The 22,391-nt window shown below is 38.2% G+C and overlaps 1 protein-coding gene across 5 annotated transcripts in view; it reads left to right on the plus strand.

Annotated features, from left to right (window-relative positions):
• The window catches only part of LOC139809683 (protein turtle homolog B), a 250,900-nt gene that overhangs the window by 177,058 nt on the left and 51,451 nt on the right, over positions 1-22,391 (plus strand). For all 5 annotated transcript variants that reach the window (XM_071772763.1, XM_071772765.1, XM_071772764.1 and 2 more), the window contains exon 3: positions 21,104-21,236. In XM_071772763.1, coding sequence (XP_071628864.1) covers positions 21,104-21,236 — 133 coding nt within the window. The remainder of the gene's footprint in view (positions 1-21,103; positions 21,237-22,391) is intronic.

Here is a 22,391-nt window from a genome sequence, read left to right on the forward strand (position 1 = left end):
ATTTTTCAATGGATTATTAACGTTATTTATAGACGCAGGTTACTTTCCGTGCGCGCAAATGTACAATATTGCCAAATTGGGCATTTAATTTCCATAATTATGAAATTTTCCTCCATGTTGCCCACGCATTCAGCACAATCGAACTGGATCAACATTTAATATATTTTCGTATCTTCGTAACATGATATGTCAGATCTTAATAACGTTTATAATTCAACGTTAAATATCAACGTATTGTTGGCAATACGAGAACATATTGCTGTAACGTACGCCATATGGATTGAAATTACATTGTATTATTTTCTCAGTATTAAAAAATTAACAAAATAATAAATAGTTACACTTGAAAATTATATTTTAGGTATAAATTTATAAATCGTCATATACAGTTGATATATACGTATTTGTTTAATTTTTTTTCCGCATTGATATATAAACGAATTTAAGAGTAATATAGTACCTAAATAAAAAAAATTCGGATAAAGATCACAGAGAATATTAATATGTGGAGCGCGCACGAAATTGGATACCCCGTTCTTAAAGCGCCGAACAAGCGGGCTTTCTATCGGTCACGCCATCCGGTATGCGAGCAAAGGCTTAATTCGACAGGGCGGAGCTGTGTGCTCGAATCGTCGACGAACGAGAAACGTTTACTAGAGCGTCGCACTTCGGAAATTTGGAGCTAAAGCCAGTGACTGGAGTCCGGCACAAAGGCACTTCCTCTTTGGGAGTTTAGTGCCAGACACTAAATAAAATTCCTCATGTTTCTACGCAGGAGAAGGTCGAAAATCTCCCGGGGCTAGGAATGCGCGCTTTCCCAACAATCCCAACGTATATCATAGCGGCACATTGCGTGTCGTATTGATTTGAAATGGCACGAAATTCCAGAAAGATAATTAAAAACGTTGAATTAGTCAACATTTTGTAAATAATGTCAACATCCTTTGCTTAAAAATTTGTTTCCAGTTAATTCAATTTGTATAGATTTTGTATACATTGTCCGATATTTTGTATAATATATATTATCCAATCTGTCATTTATTGTCGATTTCCGTAGTTTAAATAATATTGAGATTTTTACTGCTTAGCTGATCTTGTCTTTTGGTATCTTATATCTTATAGGCATTACACTGTAGCAATTAGTTGATACTGAAAAATTGACAAAACGGCATATTTTAAACGTTATATATAAATTATTTAATTTTTTAAATAAAAAAGTGGATGATTAATTAGCTACTTGAAAAAGATTATTGAATTAAATATTAAATCTGGATTTTTGAATAATAAAATTTATTTTTATTTTGGTTGGAAAATGGACATTATATATAATATATTATTCTTTTTCACATTTTTAGGTTCGGAAAAGAATAAAAGAGTAATTTTTTTAAAATAAATCAAGAAAAAAATTGTGGCTTTTGCGACGGTTTTTATCATTTTCTTGATTTATTAAAATTACGAGAAAGATTTATTAAAATGATATAATTTTATACCTCTCAGAATGTGTAAAAATGTGGTAAGAAGTATATTAATAGCAATGAGTTCATTAATGGTATTGTTTCAAAGAAGCGGTTTTGTTTTATTATTTAAATCAAATAAACATTTAGTTTGAAGTATGGTAATAGTCCATTTGTTGAAATTGATTTGAAATAGAAAAACAAAAATGCAAAAAATAGAATATTCGACATTTATTTAACGGTGCGTTATATTTCGTGGCTGCGACAAAATGGATGCATGGTATAGAGAACATCCGTTTTTTCCGGCGTACAACACGCCATTGTTGATGTGTATACATGGTCATATACATAGTTTATACCGTTGCCATTTGCGAAGCAACCAGATAGATAGGCAACAAAAGATTGACGAGTATCAAGAGAAAATCGCAATCATTCTCTGTAAACAATTAACGATTCTCTGTAAACAATTATCATTCTTTGTGATTAATTGATTTCCATAATTAATGCTTCGCGAACGCATCGCGAAACAATGATTAATTATTTATCGAAACAGATATTTCGCAATATAAGAATTATAAATTATTATTCACATTTGTCGTCCACATAATTATTATTATTTTAAAAGTTTGATTACGACTATATCCCGATTTAAGTTTTTTTTATCAATTTATATGTGATTTGCCCTATCTTCGCATTTCGAGAGCGAAGAATGATACATAAATCACAAGATGGAGTGTTTTGAATAATGAAAAATCACGGCCGTTTTTTTTTCAATAATCAATAATGTATTTTGCGAGATTTTTATGCATTCGAATGCGTTATATTGTACAATATTGAGTTTTGATAATATTTTCGAATGGTCCTCGACATATATTTCATTTAACCATTAACTCGATTTTAGTAATTGTATCATATTGCACCATTTTCCACATCCCATGTACATATATAACATGTTATAAAACTATTGTAATATGTATATATGTATATTTTTATGCATATTTATACTCTAGTGTTTTACAATTTTCTACTATAGATATGTGCAATGTGCGTTGTATCTTAAAAGAAACATCAAATTGTAACAGCTTCTTTGATCAATTTGAAGTAAGTTTTTCGAAACAAAAATGTCAAGATACGAATTGTCTTTGTGTAATCACTGTCAATGGCAAAAGGGCTTTTCACGAACCATATGTTTCAAAGGACAAAAAATACATGTGGTAAAATATTCTTTATTTTATTTAAAATGTTATTTCAAATGGACGTTTTACATCAGGATATTATAAAAATTAAAATAAACGACCTGCTCTCTCGACATTTTTTTTTTGTTCAGGAAAAATAAAATTCAAAGGTTATCAAATAATCTGTCATTAAAATTTGCCTACCGTTATTTCACGACCAACTGTGTGTGTCGTAAGATATCCGATTGGGAAAGATTTTAATGGCAGAGATTCATTAATTACCTTCATGCAGATATTTCTAATATAGGATTAAATTGCTTTTTATCTTGGTTTAACGAAAATTTCTATAATGTAGCTATTTTCGCCGCTGTAAGACCGAACCGCCTTTTTAAATTTATCTTGCCGCTTCTCCGCGAATGTCAGATAGATTTATCTTTCCATATTTACCATCCACCATCTTATCGTCGCTTATCCCGCCAACGCTCGCGTGTCCATCTCCATCGGCGTCCCGCCGACAGGCGAACGATCGATTCGAGCGCAGTTCTTAATCCCTCACGCAGATCTATAATACATCCTCCCACGAAGATCGTGCATCTTCCTTTTCCCCTTGCCGACGAGGGCGCGACATATTTGCACGAGTTCAGCTGTCACGCGCCGAAACGTCGAGATTTATGCACCGATAGATACATATAGACTAGGCGGGAAAGAGAAGAGGAGAGTGAGACAGAGAGAGAGAGAGAGAGAGAGAGAGGCGAAAGGAGAGAGAGGTGGGGAATATAGTGAGCAGGACAGAAAATATCCGAGATTTCTCCTTATGGAACCTCATCCATAATGGGCTCTCGTTTCCTTGCACTTTGATGATTGATGAGTCCTTGTTTACGCGCTTCAACTGATCTTCTAACCCTCCTCCATTCCCGCTTCGCGTCGCCCTTCACCCTTCCTCGCCGACATTCAGTCGCTCTTACGGTTTCCTGCGTCTCATTCACCGGGGTGTCTACGGGGTGGTTTAAGCTCGTAAGAAATTACTGTGCTAAATATGCCGATGTCATCTGAATCCAATTAATTAATTAATTGATGAAATTAATTTGACTAGTCACCGTGAAGAGATATGGATGGAATGTATAATTATTTTATTTATTTACCGGTCAAATTATATTTATTGTAATTGTAGAGCTCTATTATCTGTTTGACACGTTAAGCGATGAAGTTATCGGTTAATTAATCGGCGCTCGATTCAATCTTCCCCAATTTTAATCGCGCTCCCGCGTTAAGTAGGCTATGCTCGCAAAATCTACTGTGTTTAATTAAAAGATTTAATCAGCGCGTGGCCGCATGGCCGAAGAGAACGCTTAAACAATGTTCTACTAACAATCTAAATGACATTCAAAAATTATCGCACTCATCTAAATAGAATGGACACAAAAATTTATTTCGTGTGACTTCATTTTATTTAGAACAGCTGCACTTTTGTGAGATTAATATCAATTTTAGATTGAAATGAAACTGTTTGGATTTTATCTCGTAATTATATAATCGTGTTGATCATAAGAAAATTGCTTAATTTATTTATCGCATGAAATAAAAAATTATTTACTTATTATAATTATTTTATTTTATAATAAATCTGTGAATATAATTAACTTAATTACTTTATTGTCAATATAGTTTACCTTCGATTTCAAATTGATGCTACAACACGAATACGGATAGCTACGCAAATTTCGTTCGGCGGTCATTTCCGCTCACTTGTATCGGTTTTAAGTTTTAGGTATCGTTTTATTATCAATTATGTTATCGCGTACAGTTTCTCGGGAATGTCGACAATTAACCACAATTTATCTCATCTTATCTCGCGGGTTAAGTTCAGCTTAGAGTCAACGTCTATCTCATAATCCCCGAAAATCTTTCAAGCTTTATTCGCGGTCACCCTGTAGATAGCCGCGTGGAAAAGAGACTCTCAGAACCTCATCCCCCATCGTGGTCGTCCTTTTTCTCATCCCGTTCTTTGATTTTTTTTCCATTCTCATCTCCTCCCTTTATTCTTTCTTAGCGAATAGCACTTTTCATCGAGCAACGAGCACAAGTGGATCTTAGGGCCCCTCTCTTTCTCTCTTTCTATCTCCTTCGACGCATTCTCCCTCTCCTTTTCCTCCCCCTTTCTCCCTTTCTCCTGTATTTTTACGGTGTTCTCACTACTCCGAATGCATAATGAATTTTTCCTGTTTCTTTGTCTCTTTTTTCAGTTTTTGATGCTCCGCTGTTCAATTCAAATGATGACCAATAATCGATGCTGCGGCTTATTTCGCCGCGGCCACACTTAATTGCTACTCGCGCTGCTCTTTGCAATTGGAACGCGCATCGGCGTCTGCAGTTGCAATCATCCTTACCGCACGGCTCTGAGAAACGCGCGTTAATTGCGGTCGTCGAAAGGCCACAATTGTTTTCCTGCTTTTCGGTTTGCTCGCTCTCTTTTAGACGGCTATTATGGAATTTTTCATTCGAGGGCCAATGTTCCACGCAGAAGAATTTTCGTGTCTTTGTTGGAAAGAAGATTCTGAATGCATCTCTTCTAGAATATTCACTAGCGACGGGTGCAGAACGGAATGGAAATTGAAATATCAAAATATTACATGAACATAGCTGCACGAATCTGAATAATTATATAATTTCCTTATTGTTGGTAAATTCTCAAAAATTTTGTTATTTATTTAAAAAGTTACAAATGCCCATATGACTAGTAAATTGTTAAAAATATCAGGTAAAACTAACACGAGGTAAAAAAGAGAACTTTTCTATATATATTCTGAAAACTTAGGGAATTAAGAAATAAGAAGCCGTTTCGTGGGCAACCAAGTCGACGCCGACAGCGTTAAGTTTTCATTTACTTCCGAAAATATGCGAAGCACCAGTATATAACTTCGCAAAATGAAGTGCGAACAGATGCAAAGAGGGGGCAACGCAAAATTACGAAAGTTGCGTAGTGCTGCTTGAAATAAAGCAATTAAGCTTCGAATTATTTTCCAGGCAATAGGAGTCTCCGCGGCCGGCTATACATACAGATAATAAATCTGTTTCATTGATTTTATCTTTCCGCTTAGTTTTTGATGTAATAACTCTTATTATACGTAATGAAAACGTATTTCGCCTTCGGGTTAGATTTTCCGAATAATCAAGCGTTTTGCAAGATTGTTTCACTCTTTCTATGAGCTATAAACGAATTTCGGCCTTAATTTATAAGTAATCAAAAGTTCCATTTTGTAGACACGGGCAAGGGGCCCTCGGGGTTCTTGTAAATTCACGTAAAATTGAACAAGGTATAACGCCCTCTCAACGCCCGTGGTAATCCACTTACTCTTATCGCGGTGATTTCGTGAAAAGGACCGTGCTTGACACCTGGCTTGAAAAATTAATTATGCATTCCATCAACTGGTGCGCACAGAAGGAAAGAACAAGCGGAGAACGAATACCGCGCCTTCTTCTTTTCTCGTGTTCTCGCAAGTAAAGAAACGGAAGAAAGGAAAGAGTGAGTGAGTGAGTGAGTGAAAAGAGAGAGAGAGAGAGAAGAATCATGCCGTCAAGTAGACAACTTTGACTACCACTTCCTAATTGCCCCAATTAAATTAGATGAGCTCCCACGTTACACTGCCGGAAAAATTCAAATCAATTTCTAACGCTTGACAGTGGAAACTTCTATAAAGACCGTACGTTTCATTTACATGAGTTTGCTAAAATTCTAAACGGTGCAGTTAGATATTCTAATTCTAATAAGAGGGGATACGCAAAATATATTTTAAATACTGAAAACTCGAGGAAGATATTATTTGTGTATGTGTGGGTAGAATCGTTCCTATCTATAATTACGATAAACCTCTAATTTAGTGACAGAATTATCCGCAGTTCCCCTTTATACTTTTCATGATAGTGATTCAACATCCACTCTAAAGAAAATTGTATCACTTTACATCTGCATTTGTATGATATTCATTCTTTTAGAGACGTATATATATTTTGCTCTCACCTAATTTAAATACTCTGATTGCATATCTTGCCTTGCTCATTTCTTCTTCTTTTCAAAATTAAATGCGTCGCGATCAAGAATATCGTACTATACGGATTGAATCCGATTGATAAGGTTATTTCATTATTAGGGATTGCATGGAATGTACTTAACTTCCAATTCAGACTGCTTCAATGTCCTTATAGCAAAAAAAAAGAAGTAACGCCGATGCGAATGGAGTTTGATAAATTATCCACCGGAGATCCGACTTCCTCGGGAGTTTAATGAATTAAATATACTTTCTCGTCGTTATATCCGGTTAACTTATAATAAGTACGATCTAGCTGCCGGGATACGAGAATTCCGCGTCCGCGAGCAGAAGAAAAATTCGCAGATAATTACGAGAAACGTTTGCGCAACTTTGCAGGAGGAATAACGGCGAAGCAAAATGTTGGATAAAAAGTGAAGTTATTCCCTGTAATCCGCGACTCTATGCATTATACCGAATACTAATTACTGGAATATTTAGATTCAATTCACTTTGAACCGATTATAAAGCCAAGCTATGAATTAATTAACTATCATAGTTATCACGGCGCTATGCATTTCTATGTTCTATTTGGAGGAACATATTGACAATGTTTGTCAATTTAACGTACGTGGTCGGAGTCGATAAATGATTCAGGAATACGAAACAATGTAAAATTTAAAGAAAAGAGGCTTTAGCTTTGAATGGATCAATAATAATTATATATAATTATTTAATATTAATATATATAATATATTAATTTCTTTAATAATATTTTGTGATTGTACATATCTATGATTAATATATTACAGGAAATTGATTATATAATCCAGTAAAGATTATTGGAAAATATGTTTGATTTCTCTTGCAGAGTAACGCGATTATTTGTAATGAAACGTAGTCCCACAAAATGTATCGATCCCAAAAGCACTTTTCGCGCATTTACCGTAATCAGGAATACAGTCCCTTGTCAGTCATCGTAAATAAAAGCAAATCGGAGAATTCAATCGTGCATTCGGGCTTATTCGAATTGTGTATACGTTAGATACGGTTGCATTATAGAGATTGCTCTAACAAGTCGCTCAGCCGGCTTTGAAGTCGCATTCGTTCCTATGTTCTCGTTGAAAAGATACGCTTTAACGTTAATTTCTTTACTCGCTTCTGCTCACAATTGATGGATGATTTAATTGATTTCGAAATTATTTTTCCACAGTTTGCTAATTGAATGGTTTTTATAACTTTTCCATTGTCCGCGTCAATCAATATATTTTATTCACATCGAGAATCATACAATGGAAACGTTAAATTGAACATGGACGTCTCGTGAATGTTTCATTACAATGGAACGTCGTTCTCTCATGAGCAAGATTGTCAGTTCAATTACGACCGGCTATATTTCGAGTCGCGTTAGCGACAGCGATTTATCGCGAGACGAGCTCGATCAACTCGTTAATCCTCAAACAATGAGCTCGAACGGAAAGGGGCAACGTTTCGCGCGGAGCGCGATGAAAAATTCAGAGTACGCTGCGACCTGCAGGCTGCGGCGGCAGCCAGGTTTAATTCCAAGATAATCGACGCATGAAAATTTATAAATTTCATCCGGTTTAACCCCGCCGGTAAACAGCGCGATGAAAAATTCAGGGCATTTACTTTTCCCACGAAAAGACCACCTTTTTGATTTTGCGCGCGGTAACTGCGTAAAAATTGATGTCTTTCCATGAAGAAGTTCGTTGGCGATCCTCGCCGTAAATCTTTGCAACGTAACGTAAATCTTCTTTGCAATGTAATACGACTATCGCTCTGCAGAAATTTTTCAAAACGAAGCGCAACCATAGGTTAACATCACATTTAATAATGTTACGCCTGTAAGGTATATCTATATTATTATACTTTTCCCCATCTACATTGTTAAATTCGTAGTGTCAAATTATGCTAGCTCAATTCAAGTCATGTTTAATCATTCTTATAAGTTGCCACTGCTCCTGCCTAAAATAAATTATCGTTAATTTTTAACTAAAACAATATTAATTTAACTAAATCAATACTTGTGAGTTAAAATAATACCGTTTTGCGTTAAAATAATAAATTTTGACACACACGATAGTTAAAAAAGTAACAAAATATTATTTAACTTAAGGTATATTGGTTTAAATTTCATCCTTTAATATTTAAGAGTATATTTTTGAATCCTCGAGTTAAAATATATTTTCAAAAATCATATTAGGAATAATCCTAAAGATAATTTTGCATTCCTCTTCCTTTATTATTATTATTAATTATTTTTCCTTGTATTATTCTCGAATTTCCCCAAAGTTAACATAAACGTTTTGACCTTTTTTTCACTCGAAGAAACAACATTGACTTTGCACTTTACGACGGACATTTCCGATTTAATCACGTACGTATTTAAGAACGAGAGGGCGGTTATTTCGAATAAGCATTCCATGAACGTGCGTTCCCGATTTTTCCCAGCGTACCCCTGTGCATCCGCGTGAATGCCCGCGACAATTCCGACGTCTCGCCCTGTTCGAGGTTTTAATTTAATGCGCCGCGAGCGCAATTTCCCGGCTGCATCCAGACCAGACGCGGCGCCGGGACAATGCGGTGCACTTGTTCGGTGGAGGACGACGACGCGCTTGAGCGCCGGTGCCTCGATACTCGTGTATTCCCTCCCGGCGCAACTTACTTACGAGTGCTCATACATATGTATCTCATCAACATGCATATAACATCCGAGTAATTAATGTATGACTCCCTGCATATCGTTCCGCTACCACCACGTGCCGCGCGTTTCCTCCCCGTCGCCCTTCCCTCTTTCACCCTCTCGCGCAACACCCGCTTTGTCACCGTTGAGACGCGGAACTTCCCTCGCGCGCGATTGTCTTTCCTCGTCGTTTCGCCTCTTTGTTACGACGCGCTGCTGGTTTCGTTAATAACAGCGATAGCAGTCGTTCGGAAATTTTTATGCGCTCGCGCTGGCTCTGACGCTACAGATAAATCGCACCGCGAACAATGTTGTCGGGCATATTGTAACGGGACGGTTGAATGCGAGTCGTAGTTACTGGATTCGATCAAATCAAAGGTATATATACATTCGTGCTTTATAAAAAAAAAGAGCATCAATGAAAAGATATAGTGAATTTATAACAGTTTCGTTATAATTAAATCGCTAAATAATTCCTACATTGTTTTGCGTTGCCTAAACTTCTTTTTATAGCTAAAATGTATTGTCGAATTATTAAAATCTGTACAAATCATCTCTTCAAATTTATTATCATAATTACTCTTTGTTTTACAATTGTTGTATACAATTAATTTAGAGAAACCGTGTCAGGACTGGATCTTGGTAATTCGAAAAATATTATTAGGCTACCAAAATTCAGTGATTCAATTGATTTTATTTCTTGTTTAATGTTAATTTTATTTTAATAGAAATTTCATTTACTTAATTAATTTAATACTTAATTATATAAGGATGTTTGATGTTGAATATCACGAACTTGCAACGCATAGCGACTTCGCGCAAGTGTTTATCAAAGGGATATCAGCTTTAGATTTATCATACAGAGTTGCGCGGAAATGTGGCTGGGAAAGGTATTTGAAGCCGCTTTCTGAACCCCGAATAAATATCCCATTTGTCCGACATAGCTACTACATTCAAAACGCATAAAAGGCTCGCCCATTCACATAAATTAAATAGCGACGATAACTCACGACCAGCACGCATCATCATCGTCATCACGAACGACTCCGACAATCGGCTAAATCTAAATCACGAAGTGGTGGAATTTCCGTGAATCGATCGAGCGAGATCGCGATCGGTTTCTGCGAGCACAATCGTCCCTATCGATCGATTCTACCGTTACGCGCGGGTAAACAAACAAACGACCGGACTCTGAAGGAAGCACTCGAGATTCCGCCTTTGGAGGATCAATTCCGGTGGTGGCGAGGTCCCTCCTCAATTTATCGCGGGACCCATCTAGCCCCTCATCGGCCATAACCGAGCCTCCGTTTCCGCCACCGCGGAGGGATCGCATCCGGCGGCAGTATTACCACGGCGTCTTTCTCTCCTCCCTTCTCTCGTACGTCTTTCCCTCCTTCCTCTCTCTCTCTCTCTCTTTCTTCCCTTTTCGTCGCCACTGAGACGATGAATTCCGCCCTGGCCTCCTTGAACCGTCGCGGTAGCATATCTACTCGCTTTAATTGGGATCAGCTTCCCAAGCGCTCGACGCGAGACAGATGAAAGAAGGAGAGCGAGGTGAGCGAACGGAGTCGGTGGGTCGTGAGTGCTCACGAGGAACAACTCGCGCCCCGCGACTCCCTCCCCCTGCCGTTCTCTGTTTGGCTCCCTTTTCCACCCCGCTTATCCTTTCTTTCTCCCTTTCGTCGCCAGAGCGTGCGTATATACAGTTCCTCTCCTCTCCTCTTTCTCTCTCTCTCTCTCTCTCTCGCCTCTCGTTCCCGAGGCGTTTCCACAAGGATCCTCGTTAACACTGCGGGCTTCTCTTTTCATGTCGGAGTTCGAATACTCCTCGAGGATATAACAACTGGTTTGGCCTGTCTCACGTGCTTTGATGCCGCGTCCCTTTCTGTCTCGCTCCGCGCTCACCCGCTCGCTCGCTTGTCCCGGCCCTTCTTACAATAACGCGCACGCCCGCGACTTCCATCTACATCTACTGCTGGAACTTTACGCTAGAAACTGCTACTCTCGTCGCAACTGTGCTTGTGCGTCTTTTCATTTTATTTTCATCCTCTTGCTTAAACTAATAAATATTCTATTTAAGATCTTTACGCTAATAGTTTTCCCAATATTATACGTAAAGAAATAAACTAATTCCTATTTACCGAATTTAAAAAGAAAAAATTTAATTAAGAAAATAAAAATTATATATTTGCGTTTTTCTGTAATATTGCAACGTGTGTGAAACACATCCAGACGATAAAGAAATGAAATGTACTTATGAGTGCGCGAACCTATTAATATCTAGCTCGTTTGCTGACCAAACCTTGAGGCAGACCGTGCAAACTCAGCGTAAACTCAAAAAACGCGAAACGGAGAAACGAACGAATTGAACGACCGCAAATTAACAGCCCAAATTGCGATGCCGTTCAAGAGCGTTAAACCAAGCAAAAAGATCTGCGCACAGCGGGCTTCATGGGGGCCAGGATAAACATACACTGTAAGTGTGATTTTGCTCCCCTCGACGTAAAACGTGCACGTGGCCGTCTCACAAAAAAGGAGCCCACATAATTGTTGTGCCTGGTACCCATTTCTCCGCATATTGAATGACGGGCCCAGGGTATAATACATGAACGCGAACTCGTTCGCCATTCTGTCGGGCCGTGCGCTCCTAAAAAAATATTGCTAATAATGTACGTCATAATTCCTTTCCGAGTCGCGAGGTAATTTTCAGTGTATATAGAGAGACTGTTACACTGTTAAATATTAAAAGATGAAATTTAAACCAATACCTTGAGTTAAATAACATTTTGTAATTTTTAACTACCATGTGTGTGTGTGTGTGTGTGTGTGTGTGTCGATTATTTTAATATAAAACCGTATTATTTTAACTCCATTGGTTTAGTCAAATTAATATTGTGTTAGTTAAATAATATTGTGTTAGTTAAATTAACGATATATTTTGAGTATAGAAGCAGTGACTTACAGAAATGCTTAAAAATGACTTAAATTGAGCATAATTTGACACTACGAATTTAACAGTGTATTTATACTATATTTGACTATGTTAATATTCAAATATATGCGTTGCATTATACCTAGATATTTTTATATCGTTTTACATCGCCCTGTATCTTAATAGAAGCGATACTAAATCGAAAAAATTTTTGAGATTTTTTATCCGTTCTTTGATTAATTATACTTCATTACTTATTATAATAATAAATTGATATCGATTCTATCTATAATATTTATTAATGAGTCAATACGTTACCATGAAATGAAATCCAAAACTTTAGGAGAGTTCATGTTCTTTTTAATAATTTCTCGATCACAGCACCAGCATCCTTCTCAGATTTCGCGGTATCTGGTTTTCATACTGATTACTTTCTCATGTTACTTTAAATAAAAGCTGCGGACGACCTGCACCTATTATTCCAATATGTGAATCTTTCTGTAACGAATCTGATACATTTCCAAAATGTTCTCTTCGCGAGAAATAAATAATCTAAAATATATTTAAATATTATTTTAAATAATTAATATTTTGTAAATATTGATCTCGAACTCGCATTTTTAGACATTTTTAACGAGACAAGAGTATATAAAGGCGGTTTTTTTTCTCAAAATTGAATTTTAACGGAATAACAACGATACTCTAACTCTCTAACAGGAAACACGAAATGTTATATACGCGATCGATGTAGACTTACTCGTGTTAAATTCATAATCTACGTAGATTTATATGCGGCGACGCCAAATCTCGTTTCGCAAGGGGGTTCCGGAGTATCTCGAACCGACCCTGTTAGGTAACGCCGTTTATCTAGTCGCCGATGTCGTCGTCGCGCTGAAATACACAAGACATTCCCGGATTACCCTATGGGAGCGGCGGGGCGGGCGCGTTGTCTCTTTTACGAGGATAATATTTCAGGAGGACGTCAGTCGTCTTTCTGTTTCGCGCGCGCGTTTTCGCGCGCGAGAGAGAAGCAGTTACGTGTCATTCACACACGTAGCTACGAGAGATTTCTGGAGCCTCTCTCCTCAACCCTATATACCTCCCGATCGTAGTTGCGGGAGACACCGCACACGATGCTGACTTGACGTTTCGGCTCTTCATCGAGAGTAACTCGGTTTATCACGACGACAAATCTTGTAATCTCGCCGCTAAGTCAAGATTAAATCTGCATGTATGAGAAGGATGTATTCGCAGTAGCAAAGGATGCAGTAAAGTTACTTAATCATATATACGTAATTAACGGTTCATATATCAGGTGTACGAGCTTGCTTGTCAAAATTAACTTGCGAGAATTGCTTTTTACATATACACAGACACTCGTAAATTATCATTAATTATAGCGCATAAATTTTTTACAATTCCTTTTTACATCAATTTCGTTGCAGATTATGTTCAATAAGAAAAAATGTAGAGAAACTAAAGAGTAGGTTATATTGTTGGTTTAATTACCGTGAAAGATGATGCAGTTATTAAAATTTATTATTAGCAGTCTACAAAACAATTACAAACCATTGAGGTTCCAACATACTTCGTACGTGATCTGTAATATACGTCATTTAATGTACGTTATTTATTTATTTATTCCGCAAACGATCTGCGATATACATCTCAAAAGTTCAAAGCAGAACTGCTTTTTTTTCATGGTTACTCATAAGTGAAATCCATTGTTTCACTCGTCTGCAATATTCTGTGATATATTTCCAATTAATTTCACGTAATGAAGTCTTTCCCCTTTTCCCTCTCAATCTGTGACGTCTTTCTTTTATTGAAGTGAAATTTATATCTCGCACAATATAAATATAACATCGACTACAGTAGCTCGTTTAAAGAGGTAAAACCGTCAATTGTGGATGTTGTAAACACCATCTGTAATAATTTCATCGTAAAAATACGATCAGAAGCGAATATGCATAGCTCATTCCTGAAGCCTGTGCACGAGAAGATAATATAAATGCGATTAATTTTCCGTGATCGCATTATATGAATCACGTTTAATTATTTTCTTTGGAAGCTTTATGAAAAAATTTGCGCGTTACTTTTCGCCCGGCGATGATTAGTTTCTACAGACTTCGCATTAAAAAGGGCAGCCGTAATAATGCAACGAACAATCTTCGGCTGTCTTGCACGACCGGGGCGCGGCGTATTGCCACTGATACAGGCTACGACCGGATTAAAAGCCCTTCGTCGTAATTTCTCCAGAAGCGGCCTTGATATTAATTAGGACCGAGTCGTGCGTGGTCTCCTGATAAGGGAGGATCCTCGTTTGCATTAATTATGCACATACGCGCCCACGACGAAATATAATAGATATTTCTTCCGCTCGACATGGAAATTCGAAAGAAACCCCGGGAGCAATATAATCACTTACTTTTCCTTAATTAACCCCTTCATTTTGTGAATTTTAATTACTTTAACCTTCCTACTACCGAGGGAACTAATTAAATTATCCCAGAATAGTTTTTACATCGTATTTCGAGTTTATCTTCTTGAAACTGCTAGCTGTGATTGTGCACATTACTTTTCAACTTAGTATCTATCAACGTAAATCTCAGCATTTCTTTCAGTCGCTATCTTTTGCCGCGTACCAAGCTTCCTCACAAAATTTACAATATGTTCATGATAGAAATTTCAATTCTATGTCGAGATATTATTAAGATATTCGTTGTTTAAATGTTGTGATGAAAATAGCGTTCAGAGTCGAACTTCAGAAGACATAAAACTAAAGTTCAATGCGGAGTTCCGCGTTATCACGGTGTATATTTTTCTGGGGCATTCTGTATTCCGAATTTAACTGACAGCGATTCCAAAAGTCGAGAGACAATGCAAACGTGGGCATCGCCATCGTTATTTTTCGAGGAATACGGAATATGCGTTCGATGCCGCAGTATGCGGCGCGCGATCGAGATCGGTGCGTCGAAGCAGCAGTTGATCGCGATGACGGAAACAAGCCGATTCGCGTTTGCAGATATATGTCTCGTACTTTATTCGCCGGCGTAATTCACGGCGGAATCGCGGGGCTGAATGGAGCCTCTCTCGTATCTCCCGTATATCGCGCGACAAGCTGCCTTAAACTCCGCATATGCATGCAGCTTCCGTAAATATGAATTCATTTCTCCACACACCGCCGAGTTTCACGTATCTCTCGACGGCCCTGGCTGTTTCTCCAGCTGCGTCTGGAAGGCCCGACAGCGACTAAGGATGCGTGCGTACGCGCGTACGCATGCACGCATGCACGCATTCGCGCACGCACGCACGCATGTACGCACGTGCTTGCACGCCTGCTATAATCAGAGCGTTTCCACAGATAACATGTACGTGTGTGCACAGAGAAGGGTGCCACGTTCGTATTACGTTAACCATCAGTGACTCTCGGTATACAGAGCGCTTCCTGAGACCGGCTTAACCCTTTCGGTGGTATAGACGCTCGCGAGGTCTTAGGCGACACGTATACCGTTCGTTATATTCTATTACAGCTCATGAATTCCGTCACGTCAAAAGGAGACTGCGATTCTCAGTTTTATTCAATCGTATCCGAAATGCAGTGCAGATAGCTCCACGTTATTGTAGGACTATCTATATATATATATATATATATATATATATTGTATCAGCATATCGACTTTGCCACTTCTAAAAATATTTGAGGATACAAATATTTACTTCTAAAGATATTTAATTTCGAGCGCTGCTTTCGAAATTATTCGTATTCGTCGATTGATAGCGCTACGAAGATATATATGCAACCTGCAGCGAAGATATATATGCAAATTGATCTCTCGAAGGGAAGGAGTTCAATCCGCTTCTAATGATACAACTAATGCGGATTTACCGTAAATCTCCACGCCGCGGCTCCGACGTGCAATCTCATCGCACATTCCTCATCTATAAACGTATATAGCCGCCTCGTTTTCACGTCGCATTACGCGGGTCATCCCCCGCATTACATAATTATATAACAGGGAACGAGACGAGAGCCAAGCGCTCGCTGTAGCTGTAGAGATACGCGAGGAGAAACGTTCCAGACAGAAAAGAAAAGCGAGGGGGAGAAAAGCAAACGTGTTAAGTGGATAATGAAGTGACGAGGTGACCCCCGCGGAGTGCGATGTACGGTGCATCACAGAACACGGACACACCTGGAGTGACGACTGGATGACGACAATGAACGCCGTCGGTTAATGACATATGGCTGCTGCATCGCCCGAAGAAACTTTCAGAAGGGGGAGAGCTGCGGGTGAAAAGAGGTTGGGGTCGGGTTGGGGAGGCGGAGAGTTAGGCCCGACGAACTTTTTTTTTTTTCATTTTCCGACACAACCATATGCGCGCGCCTGGAAAAGAGAATGTCGGGACAATCGGAGGCTAAAGACAATGAGACTATTTTGCGAGGGATGGAAACGGGGGAACGGGATGGAGACGGAAGGCCGCCCGGTTGTATCAGCAGTTACCCCTTGTCTCTCTTTATCGCGTCGCTATACTCGAGTCGCGAGATGCGCCGCGTTGTAATTGGAGTGCATATCGAGTTGTGTAACGGCACGCTCTGCACGCAGGAGGATTCTTTTCAGTTGAGGCGAAGCGGCAAATGAAAACGGCGAAATCCGCAATAAAAGAACAGGAATCGGGAATGCGTCAGCAATAGCTTTGTGTGGACAAAGAACTCATCCGTGTTTTATATGTATGTATACAATATATCAATCTAACGGCAGATCTCATAATCCTCGCTTTTACTCAGAACGGATTATTAATTAGTTATTTATTATCAATCTCGAATCATTTTTAATCTCGGAAAGAGTTGTTTTAAACCGATCACTTCAATTTGGAACATCTTACCACACACATTTGACAAAGTCGGTAGCGCGACATATGTGCGCAGAGATATATTGAATTTAAAGACGAAAACCTCCGCATTTAACGGAATTTCACACGGAAATCTGGGGCACGCATTATATTTTCGATCAAACATCGCTCGTGGCGATGTAAAACTTGCTTTACCGGGGCATGCAAAACCATCGAGTACACTCGGCATTTACATCGCATCTATCTACACGCGTACTTGCAACAAACTCTTCACCAAATACATGCTCTTCCGCTCGTCCCTTGCCCACAACAGCTCTAATAACACGTCCTCTATTATTGCGACGACGGAAATAACCGCGGAAAAATATTTTGCCACCGATGGCAAATAATTAACGTTGAGTTTTGCCTTCGGAATTACGTGACCACGATACACGCGCGTTCTTTTTTTTTTTTAACTTCTTTTTTTGCAAACACGTCGGATCGGCCGGCGGATTTCACTGAAAAGCAGAGATTAAATTCAGCTGGACTTTATAACGGGACTCACGAGCTCGAACGTATGTATGAAGAGAACGGAAGAAAGGCGTCCGACAAAATTCACTTAGCATCGCGGGAAAGCTAAATGAAAATGGTTGTTTGCGGCGCGGTAAAAGCCTCTGCGCGCGAAAGTTGCATCATCGCGTCGCGTTCCCCCGTATTCAGAGAATGAAACATTCCTACTCGCCGAGTGTGTAGAAAAGGACCGGGCTTCCAATTTGAAACAGGTGTGTCACGGAAAATTCGCTACGAGGCAGAAGGTTTTGTAATAATTCCCAATATTCCGCGAATTGACGATTTTTGTAGAAAAAAGATAATTTGTGGTTCTTGTATTCCATGATATTGTATATTTTTATACATTAGTAATGATAAATATTAGTAAAACACACTGAAGTATATTTGACAATTTTTGCCAAACAATTTTATATCAGCAAAATTATTTAATGGAATAATTTTAAAATATATATATATATTTTTTTTCTTTTTTTTTTTTAATATATATTTTTTTATTTCAAAGATACAGAGATTCGCGTATACGTTCAATCTATATATATGTGCTCAGTGATCAATACTTGCAAAGAGGAACAAAGGTAAACAAATAAAAGATGCAATGAGTGCATATCAATATCGACATTTTCATTAATGTTCCACAGCGGTTTTATATTCGCGTGTCGCTTTTCTCATTTTAAACCGGAATTAAATCACATTTTATTGGTCGACGAGTCAAAAGGAGATACACAAATATAAGACATAAAGCGAAGAAATGGCCAGGGAAAACGGGCGAGCGAAAAAGCGAGAAAAAAGCTGCCAATTATGTATTCAAATGTGAACGCGTCCCGCTATCGGACTCGCAGGAAAAAAGGATAAAAATTCAATTAAAAGAGTATCTCCGGCTCTCCGGCACGGCGCGGCGCGGCGTCGAAAACGTCGCGAGCGCACCGCACCGCAGCCGCAGCCACAGCCGCAGCCGCAGCATCGATTTTATTAATACAACCGTCCTCAAAACTGATCGGTCAAATTTCATTTTCCGGCTTGATTACAGTTACCATTATCGATACCACGCGGCCACAGCCGTATACTTTTGCGGGATTACATTTAAAATGGAGATCGCGATTCAGCGAGTTTGGCCCGGCGTTTGTAATAAATAGTCCGTCGTTGCCTCGAAATGTCGTCCTGGATATCACATTTAAAAAATCAAGCTTTGAATAACAACAATACAGCAAAAAGGCAAAGAGAGATAGAGTTATTTGGTTGGCATGCTGGCTGAATATTTTAAGAACAAATTGGAATAGTTTATTAATTTTCAATTTCGTATGTAGGTTTGTCAAATTTTAATTCCAGTGATGGAGTTTATTTGCTTCTAATTTGTAATCTATGTTATACTATATTTTATCACGATCGGACGCACATTAAAATCTAATAATAAAAGGATGTACTTATCGATTTATGGATTTTTTCTTTTATGTTTTGGATATAATAAGGCATAAAGCGTATAGTAAACAATAGTATAGTGATTTGATGTCAGGTTAAAAGAAAAAGGAATGAAAGCGTGACCTGAATGCATCGCATATTAGCCGCCTGATGTGGCCGCTCATTTTATACTCATTCCGATATGTGCGTTTAATGCGTTCTCCATGTCCGATAAATAAAGCTCAAAAACAGAAAGGGGTGGTGGCAACATTTAGCGCTGAATACGTAACGAAAATACAGGTATTAAACTTCGCGCACACATGTTCACGTTTGGGAAGAAACTCTGGCCGTGCATGGCCATAATATATTCGGACACGTGATTATACTCACCCCCAACGAGACTCGCGAGCGCCAATTATCGCTGCGATTTCGTTCGCGTCATATCGGCCACCAATTACGGAAGCTCCAAATAGATTCGCGTGCACTCGGCTTTACGGGCGTATGATAAAACGTGTAAATTCGCTGGCCACGCGACGATGATCCGGTAAATTTGTCGCTGACGGCGTAAAACAAGGGACGAAATTAATTGATCGTGCATTAATTTTAACCAGATGCCATGGTCACTATTCAAAAGGTATTGAACGTCCGCTTTACTGAACATCCAGATCATTAAGCATTTTCAGAGCAGAGTTTCAGCGATAATAGTGCTATATGTAAAAGAATAATACGTTTTGAATTTCACTTGTTTAAAATTTAAAACTATACGTAACGCGGGAGATGTATAATACACACATTTTAGGAAATCTAAGAAGATTATTCGATCGAAATGTAGATAAATTAACGTTTTTATTTTGTATTATGCTTACATCTTGCGTGAGACAATCGATTATTTTTCTTTAAAATTTATTAGTATTTATATAATATATAATATATAAGATACTAAAGTTTATAACGATAACGCGCTGATAATTGAAACAAAATATATCACAATATACTTTACAAATTACTAAAAGCAAATCTGATGTTACATCGAGCACGCTATATCTGTTTCCTATTTGAATTTAATTATTGATTAAAATTATACATTCAGATCGCGTCTTGAGCCAACTTGGCTGTTAAAATATCATGATTAATTGGTATAATTACATTTGATTAATGATCTTAATTACATTATCTTTCTCAGCCCTCGAGCGCACTCTGCATTTCCGTAGAAATTATTGTCCTATTGTTATTATAATCGACGCTATTATATGGCGGAAGTTATATAATCTTTTGTTCGATGACCACAGCATAGCCAGTGTTACGACTATTAAACGGAAACACGTTGACCATTAAATCTTTATCTTCTGGCACAATCATAGATCTTTAAGATTAAAACATAATCTTAAGCAGGGAATCATAAAAAAATGTTTAAATAAAAATTTTAAAAGATTTTGTATTTTTGCAACAATCCCAGGGTTTAATAACAATTAAATAACTTTTGCTGAAAATATGTTTCAATGTAACAAATAGGAAAATGTTTGGGTTTTATCGCGAAACAATAAAGAATTGTTTAGCCAGGAAGCTTCGAAGGGATGTTTTGTATTTTAAATCGTTTATCAGCGAAACAAGGAAATACGTCTCTCATATTTCCACATGCGCTACAAATACATGCCGATTTGGAGTGAAAAGAAATGTTCACTCCCGGGACGCTCCCTTGTGAATCGCGAGCAGGGAGTACAGTCTGGAAAAATATCGGAGACATACCTTTCGAGAATATCCGCGGCTTAGGAGAAAATCGCGCACGAGTGATCTCGTGAACTCGAGGACGCGACGTCGCCGCCGCGCCGTCGTCGTCGTCATCGTCGTCGTCGTCGACGCGGATTAAACTCCGTCGTGCGGGAGTGAAATCACCGGGCGCGAATCGAGCCATTAATACGGGGCAGATTAGTCGCGCTCTGCAGTTCGCGTGTATTCCGACCACGTTTTTCCGGTTATATGATCTTGGCCTGACTCTCGACCCGACTTTGTCATTACAGTGACAATGACAGATGCGGAAGCAGTGGCAGGCGGAATTGCTCAGCTACCATGCGACGTGAAACCACCGCTCTCGGGGGACAAGCTGCACCTAGTTATTTGGTATAAGGAGGAGGCAGATGCACCGATATACAGGTAAATTTCTTCTTCTTCCATTTCTCTATCTTTCCCCCTTTCGCTCTCTCTTTCTCGCGTACCTTCTTATGTTGATCGCGTGCAATATCGTTCATGCTTTTCGAATACAAAACCGCGAAGCCGCGGTGCGTGCTCATTATTATTACAACAGCGTTTGACGCTGTAAGTTATTTTGCAGATTCCGTCTTTTGATATCTAACTTCGGGTGAAATTAGCATAAAGGATTTAAGTTTCCCGTTTCTAAATACTTTTGCTGCATCGGTTATTTCAAAAGTCTGATATATCATGCTAGATTGAACCAAATTTTTTACCTACATAAATAAACAAAGGAAAAATTTCCGTTATTTTGACTGATTTGTAACAAAATATTCTACCTCGACGTTTGCGCTCACAAAAGTCAATCCCAAATTTTTACTGTAAAATGTAAATAAAAGTTGTGTCTATTTTTGGTCAATTTTTACAGCCCGCATATGTATGTACGTACAATGTACTGCATATTGTGACTTATTGTTAGGTAACACAATTATTCTCTCGCACATATTTAACATTGCAATGCCGCGCTTATGGTATGTGGAATGATAATGTCACGTATGATATATATATATAAAAGGCAAATTATACATAGGAATATGAGATACATTACGACACACGTTGAATAGTAATTGTGAAACACAAAATTGTATTCCTTTACATTCTTATCAACGTGTGCAAATAATACGTGCAAACTGTAGTATACGATTTTACACGCGTAATGCTATTCTTTTTACTTATAGCACCAAATTCGCTCATTTGTATAATAAATAATTAGAAATGGAAATAATAAATAGCTTCCTCGAAACTAACTTCCGATTCATCAAATTAGCTATACATCGCTCTCAAATTTGTAAATATGTATATTACGTAAATATGTATAGATAATTTATGAAACGCCTTAAACGTTTTTGTTTGAACTATAAAGTTGTACGACGAAGTAATTTTATAATAAAACAATTTAGCTTGTAGTGGTCGAAGAATGGCATAAATAATATTTCTACCAAGATAATTGCAACAGTAATTATTTTGAAATGAGATTTATCAATTTCTTGAGACGGGGGATTATGCACGGGATATACTCGAGTCAGCTGAGAAAACGAACTTCTTCCGTTTGTTCCGCGT

This window comes from Temnothorax longispinosus, chromosome 3, assembly GCF_030848805.1.
Source record: "Temnothorax longispinosus isolate EJ_2023e chromosome 3, Tlon_JGU_v1, whole genome shotgun sequence".
NCBI lineage: Eukaryota > Metazoa > Arthropoda > Insecta > Hymenoptera > Formicidae > Temnothorax > Temnothorax longispinosus.